This window comes from Pleurodeles waltl, chromosome 7 (assembly GCF_031143425.1).
Source record: "Pleurodeles waltl isolate 20211129_DDA chromosome 7, aPleWal1.hap1.20221129, whole genome shotgun sequence".
NCBI classification, from domain to species: domain Eukaryota; kingdom Metazoa; phylum Chordata; class Amphibia; order Caudata; family Salamandridae; genus Pleurodeles; species Pleurodeles waltl.
Genome location: NC_090446.1, coordinates 1,275,798,392 through 1,275,815,871, shown reverse-complemented (window position 1 = coordinate 1,275,815,871; position 17,480 = coordinate 1,275,798,392). Strand labels below are relative to the sequence as shown.

The following is a 17,480-nucleotide window of genomic DNA, read 5'->3' as shown; positions in this document are numbered from 1 at the left end:
CCGATCTGCCTCCAAAGCGGGCAGAAATGGCCTAAATACAATATGCCCCTCCAGGGGAGCGATCCTTGCCTAAGGGGTCGCTCCCCATCTCTAAAAAAACAAACAAACAAAAAAAAAAAACAACAATTGTTTTTTAGCCCTGGCGCCTATAGGTTTCTGCCCCCAGGGGGGGCAGAATTGCCTAAAATACATTTTCCCCCACCCCCCCGGGGAGCGACCCTTGCCTACGGTGTCGCTCCCCTTGTGTGACGGTGCAAAAAAAAGATCCCTGGTGCCTAGTGGTTTCTGCCCCCCTTGGGGGCAGATTGATCAAAAATCGGCTGATCTGCCCCCAAAGCGAGCAAAAATGGCCTAAATACAATTTGCCCCTCCAGGGGAGCGACCCTTGCCTAAGGGGTCACTCCCCATCTCTAAAAAAAGAAAGAAACAAAAAAAAATACACAAGAAAAAATTAGCCCTGGCGCCTAGAGGTTTCTGCCCCCCCGGGGGCAGATCGGCCTAATAACAATAGGCCGAAATTGCCTAAAATAAATCCCCCCCCCGGGGAGAGACCCTTGCCTACGGGGTCGCTCCCCTTGTGTGACGGGGCAAAAAAAAAGATCCCTGGTGCCTAGTGGTTTCTGCCCCCCTTTGGGGCAGATTGATCTAAAATCGGCTGATCTGCCCCCAAACCAAGCAGAAATGGCCTAAATTCAATTTGCCCCTCCAGTTGAGCGACCCTTGCCTAAGGGGTCGCTCCCCATCTCTAAAAAAAGAAAGAAACAAAAAAAAAATACACAAGAAAAAATTAGCCCTTGCGCCTAGAGGTTTCTCCCCCCCAGGGGCGAATCAGCCTAATAACAATAGGCCTATCTGCCCCAGGGGGGGCAGAAATGGCCTAAAATAAATTTGCCCTCCCAAGCCTACCCCGGGGAGCGACCCTTACTTAAGGGGTCGCTCCCCAGCTCTAAAAAAACAAACAAATTAAAAAAAAAACACAAAAAAAAAGTTAGCCCTGGCGACTAGAGGTTTCTGCCCCCCCCCTGGGGGCAGATCGGCCTAATAACAATAGGCCGATCTGCCCTCGGGGGCAGAAATGGCTAAAATAAATTTGCCCCCCCCATCCCCACCTTGGGGAGCGACCCTTGCCTATGGGGTCGCTCCCCTTCTGTGACGGCGCAAAAAAAAAGGATCCCTGGTGCATAGTGGTTTCTGCCCCCCTTGGGGGCAGATTGATCTAAAATCAGCCGATCTGCCCCCAAAGCAGGCAGAAATGGCCTAAATACAATTTGCCCATCCAGGGGAGCGACCCTTGCCTACGGGGTCGCTCCCCTTCTGTGACGGCTAGCGCTCCCTCTGGGCTCTGTGCCCAGGACATAATGGTTACATCCTGGGCACAGCAGCATTGTGCCTCAGGACGTAACCATTACGTCCTGGGCACAGAAGGGGTTAACACCTCCTTTTTTGAACATTGTTATGAAATGGGTCAAACCTTGTATTCTTGATCCTAAAGTATAGCGGTTCTACCCATAAAACAAATTACTGTTTGATCCCAGGAAATTATTGCCAGATCGCTTTACTTGACGCGGTCGGAAAGTTTTTCATGTATTGTGCCCTAGAACATCTTAAAGATTGGTCTAAAGCAAGAGGTATGATTCCTTGGTACAAGTGGATTTTAGAGCTAATCATTCAGTAACTGATAATTGTGCAATCTCAGATTGTAAGTATGTAGTATTCAGATCTCAAATTCGGTACTCTGGTTTTGTCAATTTCTCAACAGCGTTTGGTAAAGTGGGTAGACCACCTCTCTGAAAGAAACTGCTTGAGTTAGAAATACACCAAATTTGTTGAGCCTGATCATTGCCCTACACTTTTTCACCTGGTACAAAATTCTAATGGGCAAGGATAAAGGCCTAACTCCAAAAATGTGAACATGAAATTTCCTGAAACAGGGCTGTGTGTTAGCCCTTTTATTGTTTTCTGCATGACCTTCCAGTCCCCTAAGTCTCTCTACTAAAGACATATAGGTCCTGATTTACACAGATGATGTAATTATCTTTGAACATTTTCTGAAAATTAACATTGAAAAAATTTAAGTGATGCCATTTAAAGGGAAAACGCAGCACCTTTTTTCCCATTGGGATTTAGGTGGAATCCCCTTTGAAACAGTGACACTGAATACCTATTTTGGCAGGATGCTAACACCATCTCTTAATGGGACTTTAACATACTTGATTAGAGTAAACAATTCATCAGGCAGACAGCATTTTAAGTCACTAATGGAATTTTCTAAAGCTACACTTTTACCTACACTGCCATATGCATTGGAATGCATACCTATGATAAATAGTCTCCTTTGACTATGTATGAAGGGAAGATACTGTGCAAATGAAAGTTGGTATGTCAGGCCATTTCTATGCACACATTGCATATGGAACTTGCATTAATTAGTTCAGCTTCTCTAGCAATGATATGTATACTAAGGTTGACCTGTAATCTTCTTCATGCACCAGATGGCACTTCAAGAGATTTGTTGAAGCAAGAAACATTTTACATGTGCACAAGGGATTCTACTTTTAACACTAATCCCAGGTTTGTTTTATCAAACTAGAATGTACAATAGACTACTTACAGTCCTGGTTACCTGCTCAAAGTAGGGTTTTTTTATTTTTGTATTTTGTTTATAGCAACCTCTAGGTTAAGTTATCTAAATGATAGTACTTATTGCAGGAACCTGAAACTGTGCAAGGCTATTCCTGGTATAGTTGTTTTTAAGCTGCCTGAAAAATATTTATTCTTGTCTTTCAATCATATCATAAGAGGTGTAATATTAATGCTTCGTTTGGGTACTTTCCCTTTGAAATTCTATAAAAAGAAATTGTCCAATTTGTGAAATGTGGATAGTATATGTGACCTCTGCTATGGAGGAACACAAGACTTAAAGCATGTACATTTTATTTGCTCTGATGTTGCTGTCATTCAAACAAGGAAGTGTTATACCCTTGCACTCTATTTTAAATGTAATATAACAAAAAGTGATGTACTGATTAATTCAGTAATGTCTCCTCCTAAGTTTGTATGCTCTAACCTATTGACATTTTGTTTCCCACTTTTTAAATTGTTTTTCAAGATATAATGTTATCTATAATTTACTGATTAAAACTCTAAAGTCTTGTTGATTTTATGTTGACCCTCGATAAAGGTCTAAATCAGTAACACTTATTTGAATGTTACACTTAACAGATACAGGTGATTTCTGATACCACGTCATTTGATTTCATCACCCTTTTCCTTGTTGTTTTTATAGAATGGATAAAAGAAGCTGCATACATGATCCTCACACATAAGGTTTTACTGGGCCCAAACAGACTTTATTTCCTTTGACCACAGCCTTCTGATCACAGCTAACAAGTGACATATTTACAATGCTTCTAAAGGGCTAATTTTGAGAAATAACTGATGGTTATTTTGACAGACTCGTTCTCAGTGTAACATTTTGCCTTGTATTTCCTTGCTCTTCTAAAGGAAGACATAGATTTTAACTAATGCACAACACCTCATTACAGGTACAGCTCTCATTTGTTCAGTCCCATATCTTTCATATTCCTCTTCATGACAGTCCTTGCATTTCTGCACAGAATTCTCAAAGAAACCTGAACAGAATTGATTGTTTGACGATCTCGGGGAGTTTAGTGCAGAAACAGACTGGAAATGAGTCTGTCAAAATAAACATATGTTGTACCTTAATATTAGCCTTGAAGAAACATTAGCCTTCAGCCTCATGGTTTATAAACCCCACCATAATCTCTTATAGGCCGACATTATATAGTTATCCATCATGCATTCTCTCTACCCCTCTCGCTCTACATACATACATTTAAAATACATATATTAAATCTATAATATATACATGACATGGACTCGTAACATGTTTTAAATCAATAGACTTCATTTAAAGATTGCTAATCTGCATCCCTTTCTGAAAAGACAGTCCGAGATCTCCGTGCCTTCAGAGGAGCTGTTGCCACAGTGGGTGCATTGCTGTGCATGTGCCATGTTCAATGTGCCTACACAAAAACTTTTTTTGTTTTTTAAAAAACAAACTGCAAAGCAGTGTTTATTTATTTGCTTTGAAAGTAAATGCCTCTAGCATTCTGAGAGTTTTCTCCAATGTCTGGAAGTCAGTTATTTATTTTCCTGGTAGGGACCATCAAGCGTTGTCGTTGGTAGTAAAAAGTAAATTGAATACATTAGGCTATCACCCAACAAAGGGTGGGTGGTCTGAGGTATTTTGATCGATGGCCAAATGTCAGAAGGTCCTGAAGATGGTCCACATTTTCTGCCACAGGAACAAAAAGAGGATCTACCAGCAAAACGTGTCAGTTTCACCAATTCCAAATAGACCGTGGGAACTGCAAGTTTGGTAGGGAAGGTACTCCTCCACAACTGTGGAAAAGTAGTGATATGTTCAAACTACATATAAGACTATGCATATGTACTACATAGTTTTCTTCTGACATGCTTAAAATAGCTTGCGAACCTTAATAAGCACGAGCAATGTTTATATCATTATTTTTCAGATTAGTTATGCCTCATCACTGTCTTACCTGAGTAACAAACTTGAGTTCCCAGCTTTTCTTCGCACTGTGCCCAATAATAATTTTCAGTCTGCAGGACTAGCACGACTGGTAGCACACTTTGGTTGGACATGGATTGGGATCATTGCATCAGACAATGACTTTGGGCAAGTTGGAGCTCTTACATTCTATGAAGAAGTGAAAAAACGTGAAGTTTGTGTTGACTTCTTTGAGACCTTTCCAGTGCAAAATCCCGGAGCCAAGATTCTTAAACTTGTCCAAATCATTAAGAAATCATCTGTTAAGGCAATTGTAATATATGTAACCAAATTGCAAGTTATTCCATTAATGGAGGCGTTCCTGAGAGAGAATGTCAGTGGGAAGGTTTGGCTAGGTGTCACCAGCTGGAGTGCATTCCCTGCTTTTGTTCGGAAAGAACTGTGGAGTATCTTCCATGGCACTATTGTTTTTGCGCTCCATGAGGGAGCAATACCTGGATTCAGTACATTCCTTTCCCTAGTTCATCCTTCTAAACACCAAAGAGACATATTCATTTACTCATTTTGGGAGAATGTTTTTGCTTGTCGCTGGACAAACAATGATTCACATTCTGCAAGCTTAAACAGTGCTGGGACTAAGGAGCAACCTAGAACATGCACTGGAGAAGAATTGGTGTCCACTCTTGATGTAAACATATATGACATTCACAACTCTAGAGCAGTGTACAGTGTTTACACTGCTGTATATGCTGTAGCACTTGGATTGCATCATCTATTATCCTCTGGCAGATACCAATCCTTTGATACAGGAGCATGGGACAAAATAATGACAATCACTCCTTGGGAGGTAAGAATCCATTACCACGTCTTCAATGCAGTTCTTGATTCTTTAAATATTTTGCTTACAAGATGCACTCAAACCCCAGCTTCATCACGAAGAAATAGGCAGGAGGCAAATTATGGTTAGAATAATGATGGCAGAACAGTTGTTCCATAGCACATTTCTTTTTGACAGTGCACAAATACAGTGTGACAGTGATACTCCATGGTCATACTTCATATATCTAAAATAAATGTTTGAAAGCAAAAGAGAGCAAAAAAAGAAATAATAATGCATTAGTATTTACTCAGGTGGATATTTATTTCAATTCTTACTAATATAGGATAAATGTGAAGATACAGTGCATGGTAGATACATAGAGATTTCTTTATTTACAAGAACGATTCAGCATTGATTTGTAACATTACAGAGTAGAATAAATGATATTCATCACTGTAGCTTATAACAACTAACTACCCCTCTTGGGTGACATTTTGGCCTGTAGTTTAATGCTAACCTGTACAGTCACGGGCTCTCATTCTTGTCCAGTATTCATATTCTCTGGGACACCTGAAATTAACATACACAAATATTTATAGAGAACCCACCCTGGTCCAACTAAGCATACTAACAGACATGTTGTGAAGAACACAGAATATACAATGTTGATTGTCCGTTTACACCTGATTAGAGATTGAGGGCCATATTTATACTTTTTGATGCAAAACTGCGCTGACGCAGTTTTGCGCCAAAAAAATTAGCGCCGGCTAACGCCATTCTGAAGCGCCATGCGGGCGCCGTATTTATTGAATGGCGTTAGCCGGTGTTAGCTGACCGGCGCTGCCAGGTGTGCGTGAAAAAAAACGACGTACACCAGGCAGCGCCGGCGTAGGGAAAAATGGCGTTTGGGCGTCCCAAAATAGGGCAAGTCAGGCTGAGGCAAAAAAATCGTCTTAACCTGATTTGCGCCATTTTTTTGGGGCGCCCAGACGCCATTAACATGACTCCTGTCTTAGCAAAGACAGGAGTCATGCCCCCTTGCCCAGTGGCCATGCCCAGGTGACTTATGTCACCTGGGCATGGTCATTGGGCATAGTGGCATGTAGGGGGGCACAAATCAGGCCCACCTATGCCACAAAAAAAATAAAAAAAAATACTTACCACAACTTACCTTTTCTTCCCTGGGATGGGTCCCTCCATCCTTGGGTGTCCTCCTGGGGTGGGCTAGGGTGGCAGGGGGTGTCCCTGGGGGCAGGGGAGGGCACCTCTGGGCTCATTCTGAGCCCACAGGTCCCTTAACGCCTGCCCTGACCCAGGCGTTAAAAAGAGGCGCAAATGCGGGGTTTTTTGCCCCGCCCACTCCCGGGCGTCATTTTTGCCCGGGAGTATAAATACCACGCACATGCCTGGGAGTCATTTTTTAAGACGGGAACGCCTACCTTGCATCTCATTAACGCAAGGAAGGTGTTCACGCCAAAAAATGACGCTAACTCCATGAACTTTGGCGCTAGACGCGTCTAACGCCAAAGTATAAATATGGAGTTAGTTTTGCGTCGAATTTGCGTCGAAAAAAACAACGCAAATTCGGCGCAAACGGAGTATAAATATGCCCCTGAATCATTTCAAGTTGAGATATCATCCTGTGCACTGTTCCAACCTCTATTTTGGTGGTTTATGTTCTCATCATTGTTTTTTCTCGAGTTTCACAATCTACTTGTCTTCATACTCTCAGTGACATCAACCTAACATCTATACATGTGTCCAGTGGAGGGTCCCTAATCTCCAGTTCCCAAATTATCTCAGGGCTTCTTTTCAACCCACTCAGGTACTCATAAAAACCATGACGACCCAATGAAACCTAATCATAATAATTGAGAACAATCACCATTGACTGACAAAGGACAACAGGATGTGGACTCATGAACTATGCAAATGTATGACATATTCTTTGTAATTGCATTTACATTTGGGCACCAAGGGAAAACATTGGTGTAGTTCTTTAGTTTCTATAGGCAAATGTCTTAACATGTTCTTCTGCTTGGGCGGGTTACTGTGGAGGTTGGTAAGATGAACTGCACATGCAATTTAGTAAATAGGCCATCAAAATTGTGGGCAGTGATGGCATTGTGTCTGGCAGGATTACTGGATGATAGCCTGTGTGGTTAAAATACAGTCCCATCGCTAAATGTCAAAGATCATGTACATGGGAAAACATATTTCTCAATAACGTTGAGCACCTCTCAGAAGACAGTAGATGGATGACTTGACAATGGTGTCCATAGACTAACCAAATGTCCCTTAAACGTATCCACGACTCACTCATTGATAATAGTTTAAAAATGCAACACCAATACAGTTAATCAAATAAGGGATGTACAAACCAGCACAAGCACATGAAGAAGAATGTTCCATTGGTTATTATCACAAAATGAAGAAAGACTTAAAAAAAAAGAGAACTATGAGAAATTCGTTTTTCTGTTTCATTAAAAGGTAACTGGAGCAAATGTTTGGAGATGCTACTGGCTCAGTCACCAGTTCTGAAGGCTCAGCCATTGTTAATAACTCATAGTCACGTTCCAGTCCACCATTTTTTTACCCACCATGTCACCTAAGAGAGTAATCAAGCATATGCAAATCAGCCCTGTGCCCTGCTCCATTAGAAACAGCCCAGACCAAATTGCCAGGCGAGCTTCCCTCTGCACAGAAACACAAGAAATACCAGACTAGTTTTGGCCTATTTCGGCTTCATCAAAAATGTGCAGCTTGACTCCTATGGCATGGTGAGCATGGGACCCATGTCTGGGCATGTTTAAGGTTGATGCATTGAGGAAAACAAAAAAATGAGGGGTGAAATGCTTGAATTCATTTCAGCCACTGGCACTTGGGATGCATTCTAGTGCATTATGTTTTTGCCCACCATGTCACCATGACACCTAAGAACCCAACTTTATGCAAAGCTGCCTTGGTTCTGCCATCTGGAAAACCCTCACCATTGAACATTCATTAGGGGCATAGTGCTGAAGGCTTGCCCTATCAAAGACAATCCTTCCAACATCATGTCTGCCAGCTGACTACCTGTCCAGGACGACCATACTTTGCATGCCGGAACCAGTCAAGAAAAATGTTCTCATGTTTCCCATGCACTGCAACAAAGGTCCCTTTGCTTCACGGAAAATTATTTTACATATTAACATCAATTAAACTTTTAGTTTTTCAGTTCATTTTTAGGTTGTTTTAACATAACCTAAAATCCTATTACCATGCCTAATTATGATGTCACTTTAAGCTTTTTTTTTTCTGATGACTTTCCAGTTGTTTTTTTCATATTCACCCAACTCCCCTATTAAGCACTGCTCTTGGGCATGCAACATGGTTGGCTTCCGACAGGGCCTGGCTCTGGCCCAAGAGTGGCCAACCTCATGCGTGGCCAACCCGTTGCTGCCCATTGCCTTGTTAAAGGTAATAATCAGCTTGATGAGTTTCAATCAGGATTTCAAGAACATCAGATCCAGAGATAGCCTTCTTGCAAATAAATGCTAATGCACTTACAGTAATGGATAATGAAGGCTTGTACGTGCTTATCTTAAGTGGCCTCTCAGCTGCATTCAGCCTGCAAACATATTATCCTTGTCTATCTTGAATGACCACATGAGGATGGAAAGGAGGGTGATAACGCGTCCGTCTATGTTAATTTATACACATCAGGACTCGTTTTAGGCCGATGAATCTTTGGACCCAGTGGTGAGACACCGTAAGACGAGATAACTGATCAATATACCAATCAATACATTGATAACATTTTCAACATATAACACCACAATATAGTTCACTTTACACATTAGTTAAACCTTTCGACGCAACCATGACCTTTCAGTCATGAATAACCACACCTTATTGAAGTTTTGTGAATTTTATTCCCTATTGATTACAATATAATAGCAAATGGATTAATCAAGAAACAAAGGCATAAACATGATTGTGACAATAATGCAAAGATCTCCAACAGAGGATAGTAACATGAAAAGATTAACAAATCTAATGCGTAAAGCCTCGTAAGTATTTAGTTCAGCATAACATCAAGTCAGTCACGTCAGTTTTGTCAGTCAAGATGAATGCCTCATCTACCCACTAATTAGCATCAGCATGTTGGGCTTCATGCAAAAAAAATTTAGAACACCAATTTGGAAAACATCTAGCTAAGGTCTCTAAACAAAATTATACAGCAGTTGCCACCTAGAAAGAAAAGGCAAAATAGATTTCATTAATGATAGTTACCCTCTTCGAAATAGGTCAGCATACAGGATTAGTCTTCGTCTTCAGGACATCAGTTAGATCATCATCAGTCTATCTAAGTTAAAAGCAAGGGACACTCTCCCCTTAAGGGGGAAAAGTGCAACGGGGCAGTCTATGGGCAAGGATGGTTCATTAAGTCTCAAGTCAGCAAACAGAGTGACAGAGTTTCTAGATGCAATCAATATCATTCCCTACCTAGGTCTCTCGAGTCTCCCGTGTCATGGGTTTTTATCCCTTTTCGAGGATACCTTCCCCCAAATTTCTATTGGTCAGTCACTATACCCCACTATTGGTAACCAATCAAATTATACATTAAGTAATGCATTTGTCATTTCTCGATATTTCTCTAAAACCTAATTGGTCTTCATAATTGACGTTTTTCGTAGGTGGCATATCCGGGGTTACTTCATTTCCTTGGCACACACTTCGGGTCAAGAGTTCTCTTCTCCTCGCTTTATTGTCCTTGAAAGTGTCCATGTTTGTTGCAAAGCCTATAAATTTTATAATAAAGCTACTAGCATGCGGATGAGAGAGTTGGGCATTGTTGCGAATAAATAAGAAGAAAGAACAATCGCTGGGTCATGGCCTTTTGCAAGTCAGCACACTGGAGAAACAGAAAATATGCTTCAATATGAGAGTTACACAGCTAATTTTTAACTCACGCTAACTTAAGATATACGAGTTCTAATGAATGCGGTTTTATACGTGTTAATGTGCTCAGTTTTAAATGATTATTTCTTCTAGTTAACATTAGTTTTACACAGGTGAACAATTCTCTACGTTTATGAATACATTTCAATTATTAATGCAGCATTGTTAAACATAAGCTTTTCACGTCTATAACATGTAATATTTAAATTACGCTCTCTCAGTCCCTCCTCTGATGATGCTCGTCATCATACAATTTTTTATTTTAATTTTTCACCTTGCGCATGATACGCATTTCAACATCTTGCCCTTTATGTGAGCTTTCCCATATCTCATTGAACATTTTCTCTCTTTCACTTTCTTCATTTCTTCTGGTTCTTTTAGTTCAATTTCTTTTTATTTTATCATTAATTTTACATGCCCCCCATAATCCTAATAAACAAACTAAGACAATTAATAGACCCAACATAATTTTTGCAAGTACCCCATTCTAAATGTTTGTAAACCAGCTTCCCACTCGGGCAATTCCTTTTCCAAATTTCTCCCAAACACCAGGTTCTTTTAGATCCTTTAAATCTGTGCTATCTCTAGTAAGGTTAGTAAGCATGTTTCTAATTTTCTTACTGTTATCCGGTATATATGAACAACAATGTCGTTCATTAAGCATTTTGCAAACTCCTCCACTCTGTGCTAAAAGAATGTCTAAAGAAAGCCGATTTTGAAGAGTCATAGCTCTTTCTGCAGCAAGTTCAGTATCCATCAGAAGTATAGCTCCTGTAAAATTTGTCAGCATGTTATCCACAATAGTAGACAACCTTTGAATTTTCATAGAATTCAAGATAACCCCTACTGATGGGATTATAGCTCCAAATATGTCACCAATGACAGCCGCCACTGATTCTCGCTTTTGTCTAGTATGTTGTATTTCAGACGTTTTAGGTATTTGTTTTAAGTCATCAATCTGGTATATCTTTGGGAATACTATTCCCAAATAACATGTCCCATACCATCCCTTAGGGAGACGATAATATGCATTTAACCCACAGATGTAATAGATTCCAGGAAGCGCGGGGTCTTGTCCATTTAACATAAAGGTCCATTTACTCTGAAACAGAAACACATGTCTACATTCACTCGTACCTACAAATAGATTGTCTTGATCAGATTTTGGCCTATATATACATAGGGGGTCCGGCCGGGGCCACCGACCACGGGAGCACCGCCAACAGGCTGGAGGTGCTCCCACGAGCATTCTGACCGCGGCGGTTCAGCCGCGGTCAGAAGCGGAAAGTCGGCGGTCTCCCGCCGACTTCCCGCTGCTCGGGGGAATCCTCCATGGCGGCGGAGCGCGCTCCGCCGCCATGGGGATTCTGACACCCCCTACCGCCATCCTGTTCCTGGCGGGTCTCCCGCCAGGAACAGGATGGTGGTAGGGGGTGCCGCGGGGCCCCTGGGGGCCCCTGCAGTGCCCATGCCAATGGCATGGGCACTGCAGGGGCCCCCGTAAGAGGGCCCCACTGTGTATTTCAGTGTCTGCAATGCAGACACTGAAATACGCGACGGGTGCAAACTGCACCCGTCGCACCCCTGCAACTACGCCGGCTCAATTCTGAGCCGGCGTCCTCGTTGCAGGGGCATTTCCTCTGGGCCGACGGGCGCTCTTTTGGAGAGCGCCCGCCGGCCCAGAGGAAATGTCTGAATGGCCGCCGCGGACTTTTGACCGCGGTGCGGTCATTTGGTGGCGGTACCTTGGCGGACGGCCTCCGCCGTCCGCCAAGGTCATAATCACCCCCATAGTCTACCTACATGTAATGCATCCATAGCTAATTTACCTTGTGTTTTAATTGCCGTGTAAGCATAATTATTTGCATAAGTGCGTTTTTCTAAGCCTCTTTCTAACCTTTCCTTCAATGCTTTGCGTCTATCGTCTGTGTGGTCTAAAAAGCTTTTCTCTACAGGAGACAATAAGCAAGTCAGATTATTGCGATGTGCATAAGCAGTTCCAAATGTAAGTGTTGGCTCAAATAAACCTCTAACTATTTTAATATCATGCTCTTTAGCTAACTTATTTAAGAACTCAATCACAGGCACAAAAGAGAACACAACATTCAAGTTTGAATAAAAGTATTGCACATGCTCTTGATTATAGAATCTTGTTAATAGCAAGCTGCAGCTAATCCCATAAATAAGAGGGAGGCTGTGATAAGTAACTCCCTCCTGCACAGATGAAGGATTTTTTGTACACACATAACAATCTTTTGCATCCATAGTTTCCACATATTCATTCAATAAGCGATAGAAGACATTAGTAGAGAGTTCCCCTTTTGCGTTAGTTCCCTCATGCAAGTGTCTTGCGTCTTGCTCAAACCTCTCCCATGGTGATAGTTTAGAAGTGGTAGTTTCATGTTTTGAAGTTGCGTTAATAGTTTCTTTCTCCCTCTATAGCATTCCCACAATCACTCCTACAATCATTATTGCACATACAACACCTATTATAAGACCTAACCAACCACATACTTTACTTCCTTTGCTACTATAAGCCATGTTTGTATAGAATCAGAATAGTAGATCAACAATCAACTTAAGAAGGCAAACTCTTTCTGCGTATTTTACAGCGTCTTCACTCACTCCAGGACCCTTTTCGTCAATTCAGGTTAGCAGCTTGTCATAATCAAGTTTTCTTAAAGTCAAATCCTGTTTAATGTCACTTTCCAGTAGTTTTCTAAAGTCTCTTTCTCTTTTCAGCTTTCACGATTTCAATTCTATCCGAATTTTCTTGCAGAACACCTTCAGGTACCGTAGTATTGGCCTGGCACCTCTCGATCAAAGCAGAATGCTAAGAATTCTTGTTGCCATTCAGAGGTTGTAGCATATGCCCATTCAGGACCTGTGTATCTTCAGTTTGCTATCCTCTTTCTTTTTAATTTTCATTCACCTTGTTGTTCTCCTTCACTCAGATCATCTGCCTGTGAAGTATCACTTTCTTCTATTATTGTCTCGTTTGCTATTTCCCTTATTCTGAGATGTGGCTTGTCTGGGCAATTATCACCTCTGTGTGGTTTGTTTCGATGTTTTCTTTCGGGACGTTGAACAGTACCCTCCTCTTGTGATATGGTGTTTTCTCTTGACGGACTTGCAACCGGTTCAACTTCTCCGTCTCTGTCGTCTTCCGGTTCTACACTGTACTCAGGCTCTGAATTGTATTCGTCTGCTTCTGGGAGAACCTCTCCTTGTCTCAGTTCTCCTGCTGCCTCAACTGAGATAGGCACTCTGTCACCTCTCTCGAACTCACTGTTAGCTTGAGGGACGAGGCTGTTCTCAGTGGGCTCTCCCGCAGTCTCAGATCTTTCTTGACTGATCTCTGACTCTGAGACTTCTCCTCCTGAAGTTGCTGTACCGGAATCTTCAAGTTCCTCTTCAACAGGACACGTTACCTTCTTTGTGTGACTGGCATGTATCCAGTTGGGAACCCCGGCACACTTCACAGCAGTAGTGGTTGTCAATATTATTTGATATGGCCCTTTCCAACGTGGCTCAAGACACGATTTCCTCACGTGCTTCTTGACAACCACCCAATCTCCTGCTTGCAAAGAATGTCCTGGTTCGCCGTTTGGCAGCAATGTGTTAGCTTCCACGTGGTGAGAGAAAGAGCGAATCACGTCAGACAAACCTTTGCAGTAGTCCAACACCATATCATCTGTAATATTTAGTAGTGCATTTGCAGGTACTGCTGGTAACCTCATTGCTCTACCCATGAGGATTTCTTGGGGGGACAGTCCTGTTTTCTTATCTGGCGTGTTTCTCATAGACATCAGTACTAGAGGTAATGCATCTGGCCATTTCATGTTTGTTGCTGCACACATTTTTGCTATTCTTGATTTTAAGGTACCATTCATCTGTTCAACTAGTCCTGGTGCTTCAGGGCGATAGTTACAGTGCAACTTCTGCTCAATGTTGAGTGCGGCACACAGAAGTTTGATCACCTCATTGTCGAAGTGTCTTCCCCTATCTGATTCTATAGAAACCGGAAACCCGAACCTTGGTATTAACTCTCTGAGTAATAGTTTTGCAACTGTAAGACTGTCATTCCTACGTGTGGGGTATGCCTCAATCCAATGACTGAAAACACACACAATCAACAACACGTACTTCAATCCTCCACAAACAGGCATTTCAATCAAATCCATTTGCATTTTGTTAAATGGACCTCCAGCTCTTCCAATGTGGCTCAAAGTTACCACTGTTCCTTTTCCCGCATTCATCTGTTGACAGATGATGCACCTGTGACAAGTAATTTCTGCGGCATGTCTGAATTTTGGATTGAACCAATCAATTTTAAAAGATCTGATCATGGCATCTCTTCCTAAATGTGCCTGCCCATGATATAATCGAGCAAATTGTGACAGAAGACTATTTGGCAGAACCAGTTTTCCTTCCTCTGAAACCCACATATCATCTGCTCTTTGTACACACTGCCTTTTCTGCCAGGAACGTTTTTCTTCTTTGCTAGCACGGCTCTGTAATGTCTTTAATTCGTCTAGGGTATCAACCACTCGTAATGCCAGGCTTAGGGTTGTGTCGTTCTCAGGTTGTGGTAACAATTCCCACTGTTCCTTAAATGATATACAGTTTAATGCACAAAATCTTGCAACTTGATCTGCGTAACCGTTTCCCATTGACACAAAGTCTTGTGATCTGGTGTGAGCACTGCACTTCACCACGGCAATTTCAAAAGGTAACTGAATCGCATGTAACAAATCTCTTATTTGTTCTCCATTTTTTACTGGTGAACCAGAGGATGTCATGAAACCCCTCTGTGACCAGAGGGCCAAAATCATGCACAATTCCAAATCCATATCTGCTGTCAGTATAGATTGTGACTTTCAAATTCACAGCAGCGTGGCAGGCTTTTGTAAGAGCTATTAATTCTGCCACCTGTGCAGAAAACACTTTCTCGAACCAAGAGGCCTCGACTATGCCAGATATGGTACATACTGCGTAACCTGCTCTCAATGTTCCTGTTGAATCTCTTAAACAGGACCCATCAACGAACATAATGCAATCGTTTTCTTTTAACTGGGTATCCTGTATATCTGGGCGAGGTTTGGTACAGAGCTCAGTCACCTCAAGACAATCATGCTCAAATTCTTCCCCATCTTTGATTTCTGTATTCTCATTGGGAAGTAGAGTTGCCGGGTTCAGCACAGTGCATCTTTTTAGTGTAACATTTGGTGACCTCAAAATAATCGTCTCATATTTGGTAAGTCGTGCATTTGTCATGTGTTGCGTCTTAGTTCGGGTCAACAGAATTTCAACAGAATGCGGAACCAATACTGTCAAAGGGTATCCCATGACTATGCCCTCACATTGTGAAAGGCTTTGACCAACTGCTGCGACTGCTCGCAAACAACCCGGTAAGGCTGCTGCGACAGGGTCCAAAGTAGCTGAAAAATATGCTACAGGGCGATTTGCATCTCCGTGGACCTGTGTTAAAACAGACAAAGAACAAGCATCACGTTCATGACAGAACAACAGAAAAGGTTTCTCATAATCAGGCATTCCTAGTGCTGGAGCCCTGCACATGCACTCCTTCAGCTCTAAGAATGACTCAAGCTCTTCTTTTGTCAAAGTGATTGTGTATGGTTCATCCTTGACCTCTTTTCCTGTCAATTTTATTAAGGGTTTTGAGATGATCGAGAAATTGGGTATCCACTGGCGACAGTAGCCTACCATTCCCAGAAACATCCTGACATCTCTCTTTGTTGTTGGGGGGTTCAATTGTAAAACAGCTGTTATTCTTTCTTTTGATATTCTTCGGGATCCTTTCTCAATCAGATGTCCCAAATATTTCACTTCTTTTTGGCAGTACTGCAACTTCTTAGGTGACACTTTGTCTCCATTCTTTCCCAAATGATTCAATAATGCAATGGTATCGTATTTACAGCTGTCTCTGGTTTTGGATGCAATCAACAAATCATGAATGTACTGCACAAGAGTCGAATTAAAAGGCAGCACAAGAGGTTCCAAATCCTTCTTCAATATCTGATTGAAGATGGATGGTGACTCAGAAAACCCCTGAGGAATTCTGCACCAGCTGTACACCTTATCCAGGAATTTGAAACCGAACAAAAATTGGCTATCTTCGTGAAAAGGTATTGAGAAAAATGCTTGTGATAGGTCTACTACAGTAAACCATTCAGCATCACAAGGAACCTGGAACATTATTACCGCTGGGTTAGGTACCACAGGGCAGCATTTTATCACAATTTCGTTTATTTTTCTCAAATCCTGCACAATTCGAACCTTTCCACAGGGCTTCTTTAAACCCATAATAGGTGAGTTACATGGGCTGCTCAGAACTTCTTTTAAAACTCCCTGTCTGAGAAAATCTGCAATTATCTGTGTCACTTCGATGAGGACATCTTGAGTCATGTGGTATTGTGGTACTTGTGGGAACACTGCGTTTGGTTTTATTTGCACTTTGACTGGCCCTACTCCCTTGATTAATCCAACCTCTTTTCCAGTCAAATTCCACACTTTCTCTGTTACCGACCCTTGTAGATCAGCAGGTAGATCGATCAAAGTAAATACTGGGAATAGAGTAATTAGAGGGTAATCTTCATTCGTCTCTCCTCCTTCTATTAATTGACCCTCATCTCCTTCATCATCACTATTTGTCTGAACTTCTATTCCATCGTTGGAACAGGTAATCGAACATTTGGTCTTACATAGTAAGTCCCTTCCTAGTAAGGACACTGGACTTGAATCGCATACAACAAATCTATGCAGGCCTTGGAAATTTCCAATTTCAACCTGCACTGGGTCAGTAATTGGATTTGTCAGGTACTGGTTAGCCACACCAACCACTTGTATGGTGCGCCCTGAAAGAGGTAATCTCGGTACTTCTACACTGCGAACTGTAGAGCGTGTAGCTCCTGTGTCAACCAAAAATGAAACCTTATAGCCCATTACTTTTTCCTCTACATATGGGCCTCTTTGATCTACCTCTAAAGATGCTGCAAGCCTACAGTCTTCACTGTCTGAGCTGTCGTCTGACCATTCTTCATTCATGTCACTTTCACCTCGTAATGGGAATTGTTGTACAGTGTTATTTTGATTTGTTACCTGGCCTGTGACCTGCTGAGGAAGCGTCACCTGTTGCTG

General features: G+C 41.9%; 1 protein-coding gene across 1 annotated transcript in view; it reads left to right on the top strand.

The window, feature by feature from the left end:
* Positions 1–17,480, top strand: part of LOC138247027 (extracellular calcium-sensing receptor-like) — a 148,416-nt gene that overhangs the window by 16,900 nt on the left and 114,036 nt on the right. The window contains exon 3 of the mRNA XM_069201776.1: positions 4,560–4,940. Within this exon, the coding sequence (XP_069057877.1) occupies positions 4,560–4,940 (381 nt within the window). The remainder of the gene's footprint in view (positions 1–4,559; positions 4,941–17,480) is intronic.